Source organism: Papio anubis, chromosome 4 (assembly GCF_008728515.1).
Source record: "Papio anubis isolate 15944 chromosome 4, Panubis1.0, whole genome shotgun sequence".
Lineage (NCBI taxonomy): Eukaryota > Metazoa > Chordata > Mammalia > Primates > Cercopithecidae > Papio > Papio anubis.
In genome coordinates, this window is record NC_044979.1 from 1225293 (window position 1) to 1240696 (window position 15404).

A 15404-nucleotide genomic window follows, 5' to 3' on the forward strand; every position below is an offset into this window, starting at 1 on the left:
TGCCTGGGATGGGAAGGGATGGGTCCCTGAGCACTTGGGACCAGCACGAGGATATTCAGCACGTGGGAAACAATTGCTCAGAAGCTGGTCTGCTGGGGACGCTTGTCACAGGCAGGTCTTACCTGGTCAACACCCACCCGAGGCCACTGGGCTCTCGGGCCTTGCGTCTGATTCTTTGCACTTTTCCTCCCAGCATGGGAATGCCAAAGCTCTGAAGGCCCATTCTTGAAAATTTACCTGTTAATTCACACGGCAAGGGTAGCACCTGAGTCCCCTGGCCCTGTAGTCACTCTTAATAAGGAGGGTGCTGCAAACCACCAGGCCTCTGACTTACTGGCCAGGACGGCATTCTAGGTTTTTGCATTAGTGGAAAAAGTCATTGGGTGATGATGAGTTGGCTAAATGCACGCTGGTCAGTAGAACCAAAAGGGTTCAAATGAATGGCATTTAGATCCTACATGAGCACCTCCCCCGCCATGAGCACCTCCCCCACCAGGAGCACTTCCCTCGCCACCAGGGCCTCCATCACCACAAGCGCCTCCCCCGCCACGAGCGCCTCCATCACCACGAGCGCCTCCCCCGCCACGAGCGCCTCCATCACCACGAGCGACTCCCCCCCCACGAGCGCCCCCCCCCCCCCGCGCCACCCCCCCCCCCCCCACCAGGAGCGCCCCCCCCCCCACAAGCGCCCCCATCACCACGAGCGCCTCCACAGCAATTGGCTGCTTTACCTAGTGAAGCTGAGGGCGATGGAGCCTCCTAACTCTAGGTCAGTCCCTGCTTTTGGATGTCTGCTGTGTTGGCCGTATTCAGTGCCCCATGGATTAGGCTCCAGTCTAGGTCAGGCGTCAGCCTCTCCAGCCCTGCCTGGATGTTCTTTGCCATCTCATAACAGCTGAGGCTGGCGAAATGAAAGAGGGGAGAAGGGGAACTTGGAGTTCAGAACTTGAGTTCACAGCAGCCTCCTGGCTACTTGCTTTACTTGCTTGTTTTGTGACTTTGGACAACTCATTGACTGTTTCCAGACTTCAAGGTGCCTTCTCTGTCAGCCAGGGCCAATAGTTACGCTCCACGAGGCTGCATTAGGATCAAATGAAGTGGAAATAATTTGATGTGAGAGCAAAATGTAAAGTTTGAGCACTTTATAAGTCGTTGGTTGCCATTGCTCACTTGAGATGTCCATTGGCCTTGCGTGCCTGGGCATCCCACGAATGCCTGGAGTGGGAAAGATGCCACGGCAAATCCTCACGAAGAACTCTCTTTTCGGTTGTGTTCTTTACTTGGCTGCAGACGGACAGTAGGATTTCATAGGGTTAGAAGAATAGCAATAATCGTGGGTAAAGAATGGAGGAGGTGGGGCATGGTGGCCATGCCTGTCATCCCAGCACTGTGGGAGGCCAAGGCTGGAGGGTCACTTACCAGCAGTTTGAGACCAGACTGGGCAACATAGTAAGACCCCATCTCCACAAAAATATTTAAAAATTTAGCCAAGCATGGTGGTGCACCTGTAAGTCCCACACAGGAAGATGAAGTGGGAGGATCTCTTGAGCCCAGGAGTTCCAGGCTGCGGTGACCTGTGACCATGCCACAGCCTCTGAGCTTGGGTGATAGAGCGAGACCTTATCTCTAAAAATTTTGTTTAAATAAAGAATGGGAGAAGATCTTGAGCTGATCAGACCCACCCACATCCGGCACTAAGACACCTTTTTGCAGTGCTACTCCCTCCTTACTGGACTGTCTTCGATGTCAAGATGAGGCCGCTTCACTAACGAGATGCGATGATTTGTATCACGCAAATCCCACGGTTACGGAGAGCACGTGAAGATGGTGTCGGCAGCAGGGTTATCACATCCTCTGGCAGGCAGCTTGGGAAGGGAAGTTTTAATCTGTGTTGATATTTTAGCACTGATTAAAGGTGGATGTACAATTATACCTTTTAAATTTGAAGACGGTTCGCACTCTATCAACACCTTGTCTTATTACAGTTGCAAACCATGAGAAACCAAGTTAAGAATGAAAAGTCGTTGGCAAAAGTAATTACACAATTTCCTCACGTGGTATAAAATGATACAAATCGAAAGTCCCGTCAGCTTCACAGCTGTTGACCGACCAAAATGACATCTCCCAACAAATGCTGGTGGCAGGAGCTTAAGGTGCTTCTTGCTTGGAGAGATCTGCATTTCTGTTTAGAATGAAGCAGGTGTAGATATCTTAGTTTCACAGTGACGATTTGGGCTGAGTGCTCACATTCAATAGGCACCCAGTTCCAGTGGTTTGTGGGGTTTAACGATGCATTTTTAAAGTGAAGCTGTGCCAGTGCTGGCCATGCTTCCCTGGGGATGCTGCATCTGTTCTGCTGAGCGCAAAGATGGTGCCGAGCGCAAGGATGGTGCTGGGCACGCACATCCCCAGCAGCTCCTGCCCCAGCTGCAGCCCAGCCACTGCACTGGGTCCCTAATGGTCCTGGTGTGGGAGCTGCAGTCTGGGCCTCCTGTGCACTGCACCATACCCTCGGCTGCCATGAGCATGAGCACCCCACAGGGACAGCAAGCTCAGAGCCCGGTGGGCCCGATCACACAGTCACCTGTGCTGTTTCTTGGCTTTCTCCTTCATGTTGAGGGAGTGACAGGGACAGTGAGGGACAGCGAGGGATGGAGTCCCCACACTCCAGCCTGCTGTGCTCAGTCAGGGCCGCTGTCATGGGCCGCTCTCCCCGGGGGACTGCACAGCCTGGGCCCCCACCAAGTCGTGGCGCCCACCCGGGCCCGGCTTTCCTCCAGCCCAGCATGCCTGCCTTCCTCCGTCCTTTCCCCATACCCAGTCCTGCCAACTCCCAGCTGCAAGGTCCGTGCCACCCCGCAGGAAGGGCCTCGGCAGCCATCCTCAGACCCCACCCCGTCTGCCCTGACCCTGCCGCCTCACCAAATTCTAAGCAACCCGTGGCCCGGCCTGACCCAGTATGCTGCTCTGGGAAGGAAGCGCTGGTGGGAACGGTGCTCGCTCGCTCCTTCGTGCCTCGTCTCTGGCAGCTTTCCCCACGGGCAGAGCTGCGTGGTCATGGTGGAGACTGCCTGGCCCACGAAGCCTCCAACATTCGCTCTCCAGCCCCTCACAGAAACCTTTTCTGAAGGTTGTAGAACAGTGGTTCTCCCAACGGGGCCCCTGAGCATCAGCTGGAGGTTGTTAAAAATGCAGACTCTTGGGCCCCACCCCAGAGGTTCAGAACACGTCCTGGAGGCAAGGCCAGCAAGCCGTTGGGAGCAGCCTCCAGGGACCTTGATGGCACTGGGGCTGAGCACCACTCACAGCGGCAGCCCAAGAGCTCCTGAAGACAAACCCCGGCCCCGCCAGCCGGGAGCTCCTCTGCAGTACACACTCACAAACGCCTGCTGGCCGGAGCGGTGGCAGGGGAGGTAGAGGACTGCAGGCCTTGGAAGCGGCCCCTCTGCCTCAGGAGACACCCTGGGTGTGGGAGGAGGCTTCGCTGAAAAGCATGGCAATTGCGTTATCACATGTGTGGAAATAAGAATTTCATCTCAACTCTACACTTGCCCTCCACCCATCTAACATACCTCCTCAGCCCTCCTGTGGCCGAGGCAACGTGGACAGTAACTACAGCAGCAGGCTGCTTAGCTGCTAGGTGTAAGAGGAGAAATTTCAGGAAAACAGGAAAATATAGCCTATTTTTCTCCCCATCTCTGAGCTTTCAACCTATAACTAACTACTCCCTACTATAATTTTTGTGGGATTTGCTGATATTGAAGGAAGGTGGTTGAAAATCTGCTTGAGATTTTGTCTTTATTTCCTGCTTGACAGGCCTAGGGCCCCACAGAGGGAGGGCTCTCGCTGCAGAGGCCTCAGCCACCCCTTATGTCCCAGGGATGTGCTCACGTCACAAGGACCAGTCCTTTGTGTCACATCCTGAGGTCCAGGCTCACCTGCCAGCCTTGCCGTCTCCTTGGCATTATTTCTTTCCCCATAAAGCGTACAATCTGGGTAAGGATGTATTCGCAGGGGACTTCACCAGGTGAGAGATGCCGCAACTCAGGTGTGTGTTTGCTAAAGCTGATCTTAGCATTAACGTGCTCCTGTAGGGAAAACGACTTTCTGTCTCTCCACAGTGCCTGGTTTTGGAATTTCTCCACGGCATTTTGTAAACCTCTTGTGATGCCAGCTGAAAAGGCGTGTTCCTTGGAGCGCCCAGAGCCCTTCCATTCTGAAGAGTTGGGAGGTGGTTGAAGGTTTTGCAAAGGAAGCAGCACAGCACAGCTTAGAACACATTCTGTGGCAAAACCACCAGAGAGAACCTGGGGTAGCCACCCTGCAGGTCGGTGTGCCTGTCGGCCCTGGCCCTGAGCCTGGCAGCCCCATAGGGTACGGCCCATATTTAGAGCCTCGTTTCATCCTGAAGCCAGAAGGTGGCTGTTTCTAGAGAAGGCCTTGAACGGAGGGGACTCATCCACATCATGGAAGGTGCCATCCCAGGCTGGTGGTTGGGAACGGAGAGGGAGGCAGAGGGGGCACACCCGCTTGCTGATGGAGTCTTATTTTTGTGTGATGCCTCCAAGCCTGAAGACCCCCAAGCTCACAGCTGTTCCTTGCTAGAGAAACAAAGCAGCATTATTATGTGATTTCCAGAGGAAACAAATGGAAACATACAACTTCGTGTCAGAGGGACGTGGGACACATAGGTAAACTGAGGCAGGGAGCGAAAGCCCATCCCTGCATAAGGTTAGAGAGCCAGGGCAGGACCTTTCCCTGAATGAGACTCTGCACGCAGTCCTGCCCATCCACCTCTTCCCTTTTAAAAACATTTTCTTCAAGGATTGAATGGCCACATAGTTTCTATTCTAGAATAACACAGAAAGACAGTGCCGTTCCCATGCTCTGGGGTAATTTCCATTTTAAATATGCAATTTCTCCTCTTTTAATAGAAGTCAGATTTCTTTTATCTGTAATTAAATCCAGAATATGCTATTTTTTGAAGGTCCTCGTGGAGTTTTGACTTTATCGTTCTGAAAATGAGTAAGAGTTCTGAGCGTCAGTTGAGTGAACGACTCAACTCATTGCCCACTGGTTGAGAAACACAAACCTTGATCTGACCCGTGGGGGCCGTGTGGTGGTGGCAGCCCCCGCCCTCCCGCCGGGTCTGCTGGCTCCATCCGCCCCGCCAGCCACTGTCTTTCCGGCCACAGCCCGTTAGCCCAGGGCCCTTTGGCACAGACCTGAGACTTGGCTCTGACTTGGTCAGACGACCACGAGAACACAGCTGCTTCTGGAGGCCCGTATTGCGCGCACCGTGCCCCTGCTCATTGCAGAATTCTGCACGTTGCATTTTGGGGTGAGTCTTCAGTAGACCTTACGGGACTCCCCTGTGATCTTATGTCCTCGGTTTTCATGAGGGGTGTGAGGTAAGAAACTCGCTGAGAAAACTCACCTGGAGCTGCTGAGGAGGCTTCTCCAAGTCTCTCAGCCAGAACACGCCTGAGTCCATCTTGGGGCCCAGGGCCAGGAGAGAAGTTGGTGTCCCTGGTGAACCACATGGTTCCGGCCACCAGGCAGTCGGAGTCACTTCCCGTGTCACACGTCTCCTGTCCGGAGCTGGGAATCTCGCTGCAGATTATGTGCTCACCTGCCTGGCTTCTCTCACCCAGAGGAGTGCCGGATTACGTCTGTTACCAGGTGCGCGGCACCACCTTTCTGCCTTCCTTCCCCTGGATTATTTCTCAGCCTTGGTCTTTATGAAGCTGAGTGTTTATACCTGAGCTGCCTGCAGCCCCTTTGGAAGCAGGTGAAGCATCCGTCATCCATAAAATTGGCCACTCTGTGCCCCGTCCCGAGGAGGCCCTGGCACTCCTTTCCCCAGGGACACCCGACAGCCCAGGGCAGTCATCACAGAGCCATACCGTGACTTGGAGGAGAATGGGGTTGAACCAGGAGTCAGTTCTGTTGTAGGGAAGGTGACCCTTTCTCTTTTCTCCCCTGCAGTCAACTTCTGGAAATCACTGGCACAGGGAGGGCTTCAGTGAATGGGAGATGATGGAGGCCTTGAGGAGAAGAAAAAGGAGCATCTGGGGAGGAAGGAGTCCTTGGCGTCCCTCAGACACAGTGTGTAGATGGCCGTCTTTTTAGCCAGATTCCAGCAAATAGCTGGACAGGAAACCATGGGGCAGTGTCCCACGTGACCGATGCGTCCAAGCAACCTCATGGCACTGGGCTCCCCAGGCTCCCCCGTGGCTGTGGCCTCAGCCTCTGGCCCCACAGCTCCCTCATGCACCTCCCATGCTGTCCCGAGGGCTGCAGCTGTCCTGGGCACCTCGTCTTGGTCGTCTGGGTAGCAGGTCCTGAGAGAAGTACCCAGGAGAATGCTGTGTGTGTCCCGAGCTCTCCAGCTGCTGCCGACCCCTGGACTTGGACACCCAGTACATGTTCAAGTTGCCAGAGTCAATGTGGTTAAACCCCAACTTGCTTGGGGTGCCTGTTTTTTAGGTGAACTATGTGGAATTCACTCCAGGTCTCTCTCTTTCCTTGTATGTGGGAAGGTTTATACTTGGAGGCTGGGACCTCATCGCCTCTAGCAGCAGACACAGGGCCCTGCATGGCCACATTCTGCTGAGATGGTCCCTGCTGGTGGAATTGTGGTGTCTCACTGAGCGTGTGTGTGTGTCTTGCTGTGTGAGCCCATGTCTCACTGTGTGTGTGTGTGAGAGTGTGTGTACTGTGTGTCTCTGTGTGTGTCTCACTTTCTGAGCACATACGCACGTGTGTAACTGTGCAGAATGGTCATTAGCTCAGTGGTATTAGGTTTTGTCATGGTTGCCTTCTGGAAACTGTGTAGGGCACCCCATTCCCTGACCTGCCACTGACAGTGCCTGGGAAACTGCAGAGCCCGCCACACACGTGCACACATGTGCATCGAGTGTTACTGGAAAACTGTAGGGCCCCCCCCAACAGGTGGACACGTGTGCCTCGAGTGTTACAGCAGGAACAGAGCCAGCACCTGCAGCCCTGGCTGGTGTCCACAGGACTGAGTTTCAGTCCCACCGCCTTGACTTCCGTGTGATGTTGGACACATTGGTCTCCTCCAGCCTCGTTTCTTCTATCTGTGAACTGGGCCGACGCTCCACTGTGAGCTGATGCGAGGCCACCTCGGATAACTGTGTGCTGGGTGCTCCGTGCCATGGCTGTCGCCCCGTCGCTGTACTGAGGCTGTTGCAGAAGTCGGCCTGGGGCCTGGGCTTCCACACCAAGGTGCGAGATGCTCACCCCCATGGAATGAGGTCACTCTGGCAGCAAGACCGTGGCCGTGCTCATGCCAACTCCGCCTTCATGGGGCACCATGCATGGGCACTCCCTCTGGTTGGGCAACAGCTGTCATACTGGATTGTGTTCATTTTTTGCCTTAAATTATTAACTGCCATTTCTGCTCATCAAAAAAGTGGCGTTACGTGCTTCCACATGGATCGAAGGGCGCTGTCACTAGTGGGTTCCTGCTCAGAGCGGCTTGTGTGATGTTTTGTCTTGATGCTTTGACAGGTTAACAACCGTCTCATCAGGATCATTGTCAGGTCCTTCCGGTGTGGTCCTGGGGACCAGTGACGAAGGACACTCCCATCGCGTCTCAGCTACGGCTCTTGGGCCACGGGCAGCGGCACTTAAATAACAACCCCGGAGCCACAGGCTTCCTCCGTCCACAGGCAGTGTGCCCACGGACAACACACGTAATTGTGGACACCACTTGGCCACCATGACTGTTTACACTGCAGCCCCGGGGGCCACAGCGGCGGCCGATCTCTCCCGAATGATGGTTCAGCACCGAGTGCATTGGTGGCACAGTCCGTTTCTCTGCCAGGCGCTTGTTTTGTGCCTGAGGTCTGAGCCACAGCAGCACGTGGACGGGAGAGATTCTCCCAGAACAGGTGTCTGGGGCAGGTGGGTTGCAGGGTGGCTGTCAAGAGCGTGGGGACCGTGCCTGTGGCTTCATCCCTGCGTGGACTCAGTCCTCTCCTTGTTTCAAGTGGTCCCTGGGTCCTTTGTGCACGTCAGTAATTGCAGAGGCGGGACGAACACTCTGAGCAGAGCAGCTTGACTGGGCTTGTCCCTTTAATTTGCATCGCGACAGATGATCATAATCACTCATCGCCCGACGACTGCCCGCTCTGCCACGACCACCCGTCACTGAGCTGGTGGCTGAGCGACAGGGACAAAGCCACCTGTCTCAGGGTTGGGGAAAACACGCTTTAGTCAGTAGAGTTAAACCACCTGATTTATTCCGTATTTTGTAAGGTCAGTTTGATTTAAGGAAATGTCAGTTTGATAGAATGTTTTGAAAGAAATGCAGCTCATAAATACTGCGCTGAAAGCTCAGCCTTGATACAAGCTCACTTTATAAAATAACTTAATAAAGGAAACTTTCGGTTCAAACAAAAAGCCTTGAAAGGTCCTTCTTCATCCCTCCAGGCCGTCCTTCTTAGCAGGGCCGACGTGGCCTCTTTCCATGCCGTTCATCGCTTTGCAAAACCTTTCATGTTCATAAATATGCAAAGGTAATGAATGCAATGTCTCTAGCAGGCTGCCTGGTGTGCGGTGGACGCTCTGTCAACCATCGCTGGGTGATGCCTGCTGTGGGGATAATGAGACCTCCAGAAAGTTGTGGTCAAGACCTAACCCCTGCTACCTGTGGATGTGGCCTTATTTGGAATTAGGATCTTTGCAGATGTCATTAAGAGGAGGTCAGACTGCATGAGGGTGGGTCCCAATCCAACGTGACTGTGTCCTTAGAAGAAGAGGGGAACACCTCGAGAAGGCACAGACACAGGGAGCGGCCTCGTGCAGACAGGCAGAGACGAGCGGTGCGGCCACAGCCTGGGGAGCTCGGGAGAAAGCCGGCTACACACACGGCGAGACGGAGACGAGCGGTGCGGCCACAGCCTCAGGAGCTCGGGAGAAAGCCGGCTACACACACGGCGAGACGGCGAGACCCGTGATGGCGGCCGCTGCGGGCCGCACGGGAGACGGGGCGTTTCTGCCCTGCAGTGATGTGTCGCCGTGCGCAGATGGAGTGTGGCGATTCTGCAGTAAGTGGCTAGGTTTCCATGGAAGAAAAGAAAACTCTTCTTTATGCAGATTTACTTACAATAGATCGTTGTACTTATTTCTAGGTAACTATTTGTAAAGCCGGCAACTAAGGAAGCGTTCTCTCTGTGGGTTGTGGGGAGGGAGACTTTCCCGTTAAACAGATTAGCAGGAAACAAGGAAGAAAAGATGTCGTGTCCGTAGATCTGAGGACTTTAACTCCTTCACGGCCCGTGTTCCTTGGAAGCTTTCGCCGCGTGTCTTTCCAGGTGTGGTCTGGCTGCCGCTGTGGACCTTGTGCACATGGACGCGGCAGATGGAGGCAGATGAGGGGCCCCAAGCAGCCACACTTGGGGAGCGGCGGGGTGCTGAGGCTGGGTTCTTGGAGACTTTACTGTGGTCCTTTTCCTCATGGGGAAGCGGGGCCTGGGCTCTCTGGGGGACCTCCACACACCCGCTTCCCTTTGCTCAGGAGGGGAGGGCGGCCGGCCGTCTGCCTCACCCACTCCAGGCCACAGTGTTACGTGTGTCTCCCAGACACAGGCCAAGAAAGAATCCAGAACTCAGTTGTGGGGCCGGCAGGCGAGACTGCAGGGGATCTTCCTCGGGTGCACCTGCTCAGTCTGTGACTGACTGTGTTATGGAATCCAAATGCTTGTCCTGAAAGAACCGTCGTCATTGGGCTTTGCTGCCTGTAATGTGGAAGTTCATCTCAAATCGTTTTTCCCCAAGTTTGACGGTTCTAGCAGAAGAGTCATGTGAGGCTGTCGGGAGATTCACTTTCCTGCAGGCACAGCAGAAGAGCAGAGTTTCTGGTTCGTTCTGTGGTTGCCGAGAGGCAGATGGGCTGGGCAGGCGTCGATAGGAAAAAGCAGCAAAAAGGAGGGAAAGGTGGGTTAAGGGTCATTTCTGTATTTATCGTAGAATAGAATTCAAAGGATTGATGGTAGATGCTCCCGTGCCCACGGGTGCTGAGTAGAATCAGGAGCTGGGCAGCAGCCCAAGTTGCCAATAACCACAGAGGGCGTGACCTCGGGGTCGCTGGGTGGGTCTGGTGCATCTTTTGTTTTTGTTTGTGAATTTTAAAAGCTTGATGGACACACATCCGAGGTGCCTGATCATCCGATAAGGATGACATTGTGAGCCTGGAATGCTGTGAGTGGAACACGCATCCCGATGTGGGTGGCACAGCTGGTGAGCAGAGCCTGTGTCCCAACGTGGGCAGCGTAGCTGCACCTGCTTCCACCATGCTGGGCAGCCACTCACTGTCCCCTCACCTGGGATGATGCGTGGGACTTAACGAGTAGCTTCTGTCAGCGAGAAGGGGGTCAGCGAGAGGCGCTGCCAGGGAGAGCCACTGTCCTGCTGTGCTGATTGTAGGCACTGAGCAAGAATCACTCAAAGCAGCTACATGCTGGGCGCTGTGGCTCAAGCCTGTAATCCCAGCATCTTTGGGAGGCTGTAAGACGGGTGGATCACGAGGTCAGGAGATCGAGACCATCCTGGCTAACATGGTGAAACCCCGCCTCTACTAAAAAAATACAAACTAGCCGGGCTGGGTAGCTGGCCTGTAGTCCCAGCTACTTGGGAGGCTCGAGGCGGAGAATGGCGTGAACCCGGGCTGAGCCAGTGAGCCGAGGCACTGCACTCCAGCCTGGAGACACAGTGAGACCGGCCTCAAAAAAAAAAAGCAGCGTTGGCAAAATGTAGCTGTAAGAAATAGGCCTCACTGGAGACTGGAGAAGCAGCAGCAGGAGTCAGCACAGTCCTGCTCCAGCAGCTGACCGAGCTTTGTGGAGAATGGGTCTGCTGTGGCCGGTGACGGGGTGCACACGACAACGTCCCATCGTCGAACCGAGCACCCTTTCAGGGGCTTCTCCTGCCCATCCTAAACCCAGGCACATAGAAGTATTTCGTTCTGTTGGAAAATGCATGCAAAAGTGACTTTTGTAGATGTGTTTTTCCCAACACTTTCCCCTGGGCTCATGGGAGGACTGAGAGAGAACCCACTGTTTCAGCACCGAATCCAGTGCCTGCTGCCCCCCTGGGGACAGAGAACAAGCCGGGTGTGCCCGCCTGCTCCTGGCCACTGTCTGGGTGAGGTCCCGGGGAGTGCTTGGGTGGCCCCGCTGTGATGGCTCGGGGCATCCACTAAGGAGATCTGACCTTGTCGAGGGGCAGGGTGACACTCCTTGGTGGAGGTGACCTTTGAGGTGAGATTAGCAGGACCTGAGGGAGTTACCGAGGCTAATATGAAGGCAGGAGGAGCTTCCAGGTGGAGGGAGTGTGTGGGAGAAGGTCTGCATTAGAGCAGAGCAAGAGCCTCCGAAGATTCCAGACTGAAAAAAGCACAAGAACCAGACAGAGAGGAAGGGGCCTTGGCCGGGGCTCCATCCACAGACAGTGGGGTCTGGAACAGGGTCCCGTTAGAAATGTTGCTCTGACTGCAGTGAAGGGGACGGCTGGGCAGAGCATGAAGGACAGGGAGCAGGCAGAGGCCACCTGGCCTGACCACGGGCACTGGTGTGCGTGCTGCAGAGTCTGCAGGTGTCTTGGAGGTGCCAGCAGTAGTATTTGGTGATGGATTGGACTGATGGGAAGAGTCAGGAATGAATGGTGCCTGTGCCCCCAGGCACGTCGGCTGCGATCATGGAAGGTGAGGCTGACGAGGCTGCAGGGCACACTGTGGGCAGGGCTTGTTTTGGGGTATGTGGAGGCTGTGGTGCCTGAGAGCAGCCGTGTGGAGGTGTGGGACAGGCAGAGAGGTGCGTGCGCCCCCGTTACTGGACCCGCCGAGGTGCCTCTCCTGGTCGCCAGATTCTGGAGAGGAGGCTGCTTCCTGCAAGGCCTCACCCACGGACTACATGAAGGTGTTCTGATGTGTTTGTTGCATGAATAATCAATCGCAGAAAATAATCTCACGGCATGTTTCATAGACTCGACTCACAGACAAGAACGGCCCGTAAATGTGTGTTTTTCCCTCGTGTCTTCCTCTCTTATTCTGTCCTCATCCCACACAGAAGTCTTGTTGAGCGTCTGCAGAAAGGGTGTGGCCTTTCATTTCTGAGGAGTGTCCTGTCCTCCACCCTGTCCCACTGGGGGACTTCAGCAGTTTTCTTCTTGGTCTCAGGACGAGAGCACAGTCGAATCAGCCCACGCACGGGACATTTCTGAGCACTGTGTTTACATCACACCCCACAGGCACAGTCCAACTTCACATGGGCCCTAAATCAGAATAGTAACTGTTAGCCACAGTCTGTTTGGTAGTGACTTCTCTCTAGGCCCCCCCATGCTCTCTGGGGTCTCTGCATCTCTGGGGTCTGCATCTTTGGGGTCTCTGCATCTCTGGGGTCTGCATCTTTGGGGTCTCTGCATCTCTGGGGTCTCTGCATCTTCCACAGTGGCTGTCCCATGGCTTATTTACACGCAGCTTCAGGGAAATGCCTGCCATGTTTACATACATCTCCTTGTACCACATTAAACCCATTGAACCTCTTTACGTGTTTTTATAAAACATACCAGGAAAATTTGTCTTTCCATTTTGTCATAGCATTCATTCCTCTTCCGAATTTCCCATAAAATCAGAAGCTAAAGCTGGTCCTGAATGATTTCCTTTTCCTTCTTTGCCTGGCTGTTTTCCCCTCTTCTGTGATCTTTAGCTGCACGTTAATTAAACAGTCAGAGCCACGTCGGAGTCCGTTGTGCTGTGAGAGGGTGCCGGGCCCCTCCAGCGGCGCCTACAGGCCCTCGTTTCTCATCCAGCTCGTGTTTCTCCCTCAGTCACTACGGCTCATCTGCCCCAGTTGTGAGGTTTTCCTACAGTGTCAGTCGTTTTTAAAGCCCCTTTCGGTTCCCAGCTGCAGATGGCCCAGCCATGAAGGCACACTCAGAAATTCCCAGGCAAGCCCGTGTCTCCCCAGCCATAAAAATTGCTCTAGGTTAGTTTATGAAAATCACTTTTATTGACATTACTTGAAATTGAAAAAAGTCCCTTCCCAGGACTAAGACAGACTGAGTGGGCTTCTGGGGGGTGTGCCCGCCGGGTGCTTGGGAAGCAGATGCCAGGGTGAGATCGATGGGGGCCAGCTTGGGCAGGGGGAAGGCGGCAGAGCCTCAGACCCTGGCAGGAGCCCCCGAGGTGCAGATCGCAGAAGGGTGACACTGGCCAAGGAGGGCTGTCCCTGTAGCCCAGGGAGCTTCGTCCTAGGCTGGGAACAGCCCGGGTGGAGTCTGGCCTCAAGGGAACGTGATGGACCCCAAGGGGCTGGGAGCTGTGGCCAGGCGTCTCCAACAGATCTGAAGGGCACCCCTCCGCGGCCCCCACAAGGCAAAGCAGTGGCCGCCCCCATCTACCGTCCACACAGCGGAGACTCAGGCTTCCCCAGGAGGCCGGAGCCTTTGGTGCTGATGCTGTTGGTGGCCAAACCACACTTAATTTTATTTCCTCATTTCAAGAACTTCCCCCAATAACCCACAAAACCAGTAGTCACTGCTTCTGGAGGAATCTAATTAAGGCTTTCTGTCTATGTCTTTAACTTTCACAATCCAATTTTCATACGTGGGCTTCTTTGCTCCCTTCTAAAAGAAAGTTGGAAATGAATCAACAAATGAATAGAACATCAAAGAAGATCACTTATGATGGAAAATGCCAAATAAACATGAGCACGTTTCACAAAAATTTCCTCTAGTAGAAGTCATTGCCATATTAATTTAATCCTGCTGTCTAAGATAATATAATCTCTTTGAAACAGTCTTGACTTTAGTGCACAGGGACTTTTCTGGATCAGAGGCCAAATTTCCATCACCTGGTGAGCTAATTGGATGTGGCAGCCTCCTATGCAGATGGGGACTCTCTTGTCAATGCTCTCCCTTCAGAGACAAAGAGAGACAAATGTCTATATTCATTCCCTCCCCTCATGCGTGATAACACTACCTTTTCCCTCTTCCTCGCTCTCTCCCAGGTAGTCACCGCACATTTAAATCTTAGCTTTTGTGTTTCGAGCTGGCCGAGCCTGCAAAGCTGTTTACCGATGCCTGGCAGCCGGACCTACTGGTTTAAGTACAGTGTGTATTTTGACATGTAAATTTACATGAGGCATATTTAATCAGTCACAGTGATATGCTAATTGGATTCATCTGTGAAATGAATAAAAAACACACGTGAAAAAAAATGAAGTGAGCGTATTACCAGCTGAGACACTTTGTAATCGGTGCTGCATGTCACCAAAATGGGAAGGGCGCTTGCCGGGGGAGCATGACATGGACGTAATTCAGTCAGCCACTTTTCCAGCTTCCCGAGACAGACAGACAGACACACACACACACAGCTACTGCAGAGGGCCTGCTTTCGCCCTCCTTGGTGCTGATCAGCCAGGAACCTTGGTGCACCTGACACGAGGCAGACATGTGAGGTCCACCAAGTGAGGCTGCTGAGAGCTGGCTGACACTGCTCTGTGCTCGACGGGACCCTTGGGGACAGCACAGTGCCCTCCACACTCCCAACAGACGCCCCCTGCAGATGCCGCCCACGGGCACTGCCAGCTTCTGTGGCTTCTCAGATCTGCGCACCACATCTCTGCATTTCATCTTTTGGCCAGAGACTGGCAAAGGAGGAAGAAATCCCCGGGGTGTCTCCACCCCCATGGCATACCCCGGTTGACCTCCCACTCCAGGTGGCTGTTGTCTCGGTGCCCCTCACTCCTGCCACGGGGAGGGCACTTCCAGTGGGAGGGGCGAGCATCCCTGAGTGGAGCACGGGAGGGAGTGGAGGCTCCTGTGCAGCCAGCACCCAGACGGGGCTGCTGAGGCCTCTGTGCTTCAGGTGTCCCTTTGTATGAAGAGCTGTGCACAGAGGAAGGAACAGGACTTATTTTCTTGGTAGGCAGGTACTTGAGGAGCTGGAGACTGGCATGGAAGAGTCTTGTGGGGGACCGAATGGTGTGGGAATCTGGCCTGGCCTGAGTCTTCTGCAGAGAAGGAGGCCTTCCCCCTACCCACCCCAGCACAGAGCTCAGTGTGACCGGGGAGAGCGGGGCCCGAGCTGCACTCCTGGCACCTGGGAGGATGTGAAGCTGAGGGAAGCTGGGAGGCCGTGGGATGCAAGCCGGGTGGCTCATGTGTCTTGGGGAAGCTCAGAGAGAACCGGATGCCTGGAAGACTTGTAAGAACAGCTGGCAGAGTTTCCAGAGGGGGTTGGCTTGAGGCTCTGCACATGGGAATCAGTAGAAGTTAGGCATCGAGGTTGCTGTGACTGTTTTCACTGGTAAATCTGGAGGACACTTGTGAACGAAAATTGCACCCGAGATATTCTCCAAATGTAGCTTAGTAGA

General features: G+C 54.2%; 2 protein-coding genes across 4 annotated transcripts in view; both read left to right on the forward strand.

Moving 5' to 3' along the window:
• Positions 1-15404, forward strand: part of LOC101026166 (protein tyrosine phosphatase receptor type N2) — a 973501-nt gene that overhangs the window by 474828 nt on the left and 483269 nt on the right. The window lies entirely within an intron of this gene.
• LOC116274653 lies at positions 686-8424 on the forward strand. Its single transcript, XM_031665885.1, has one exon. It carries the CDS (start codon positions 2326-2328, stop codon positions 3415-3417), a length of 1092 nt encoding a protein of 363 aa, XP_031521745.1. The 5' UTR covers positions 686-2325; the 3' UTR covers positions 3418-8424.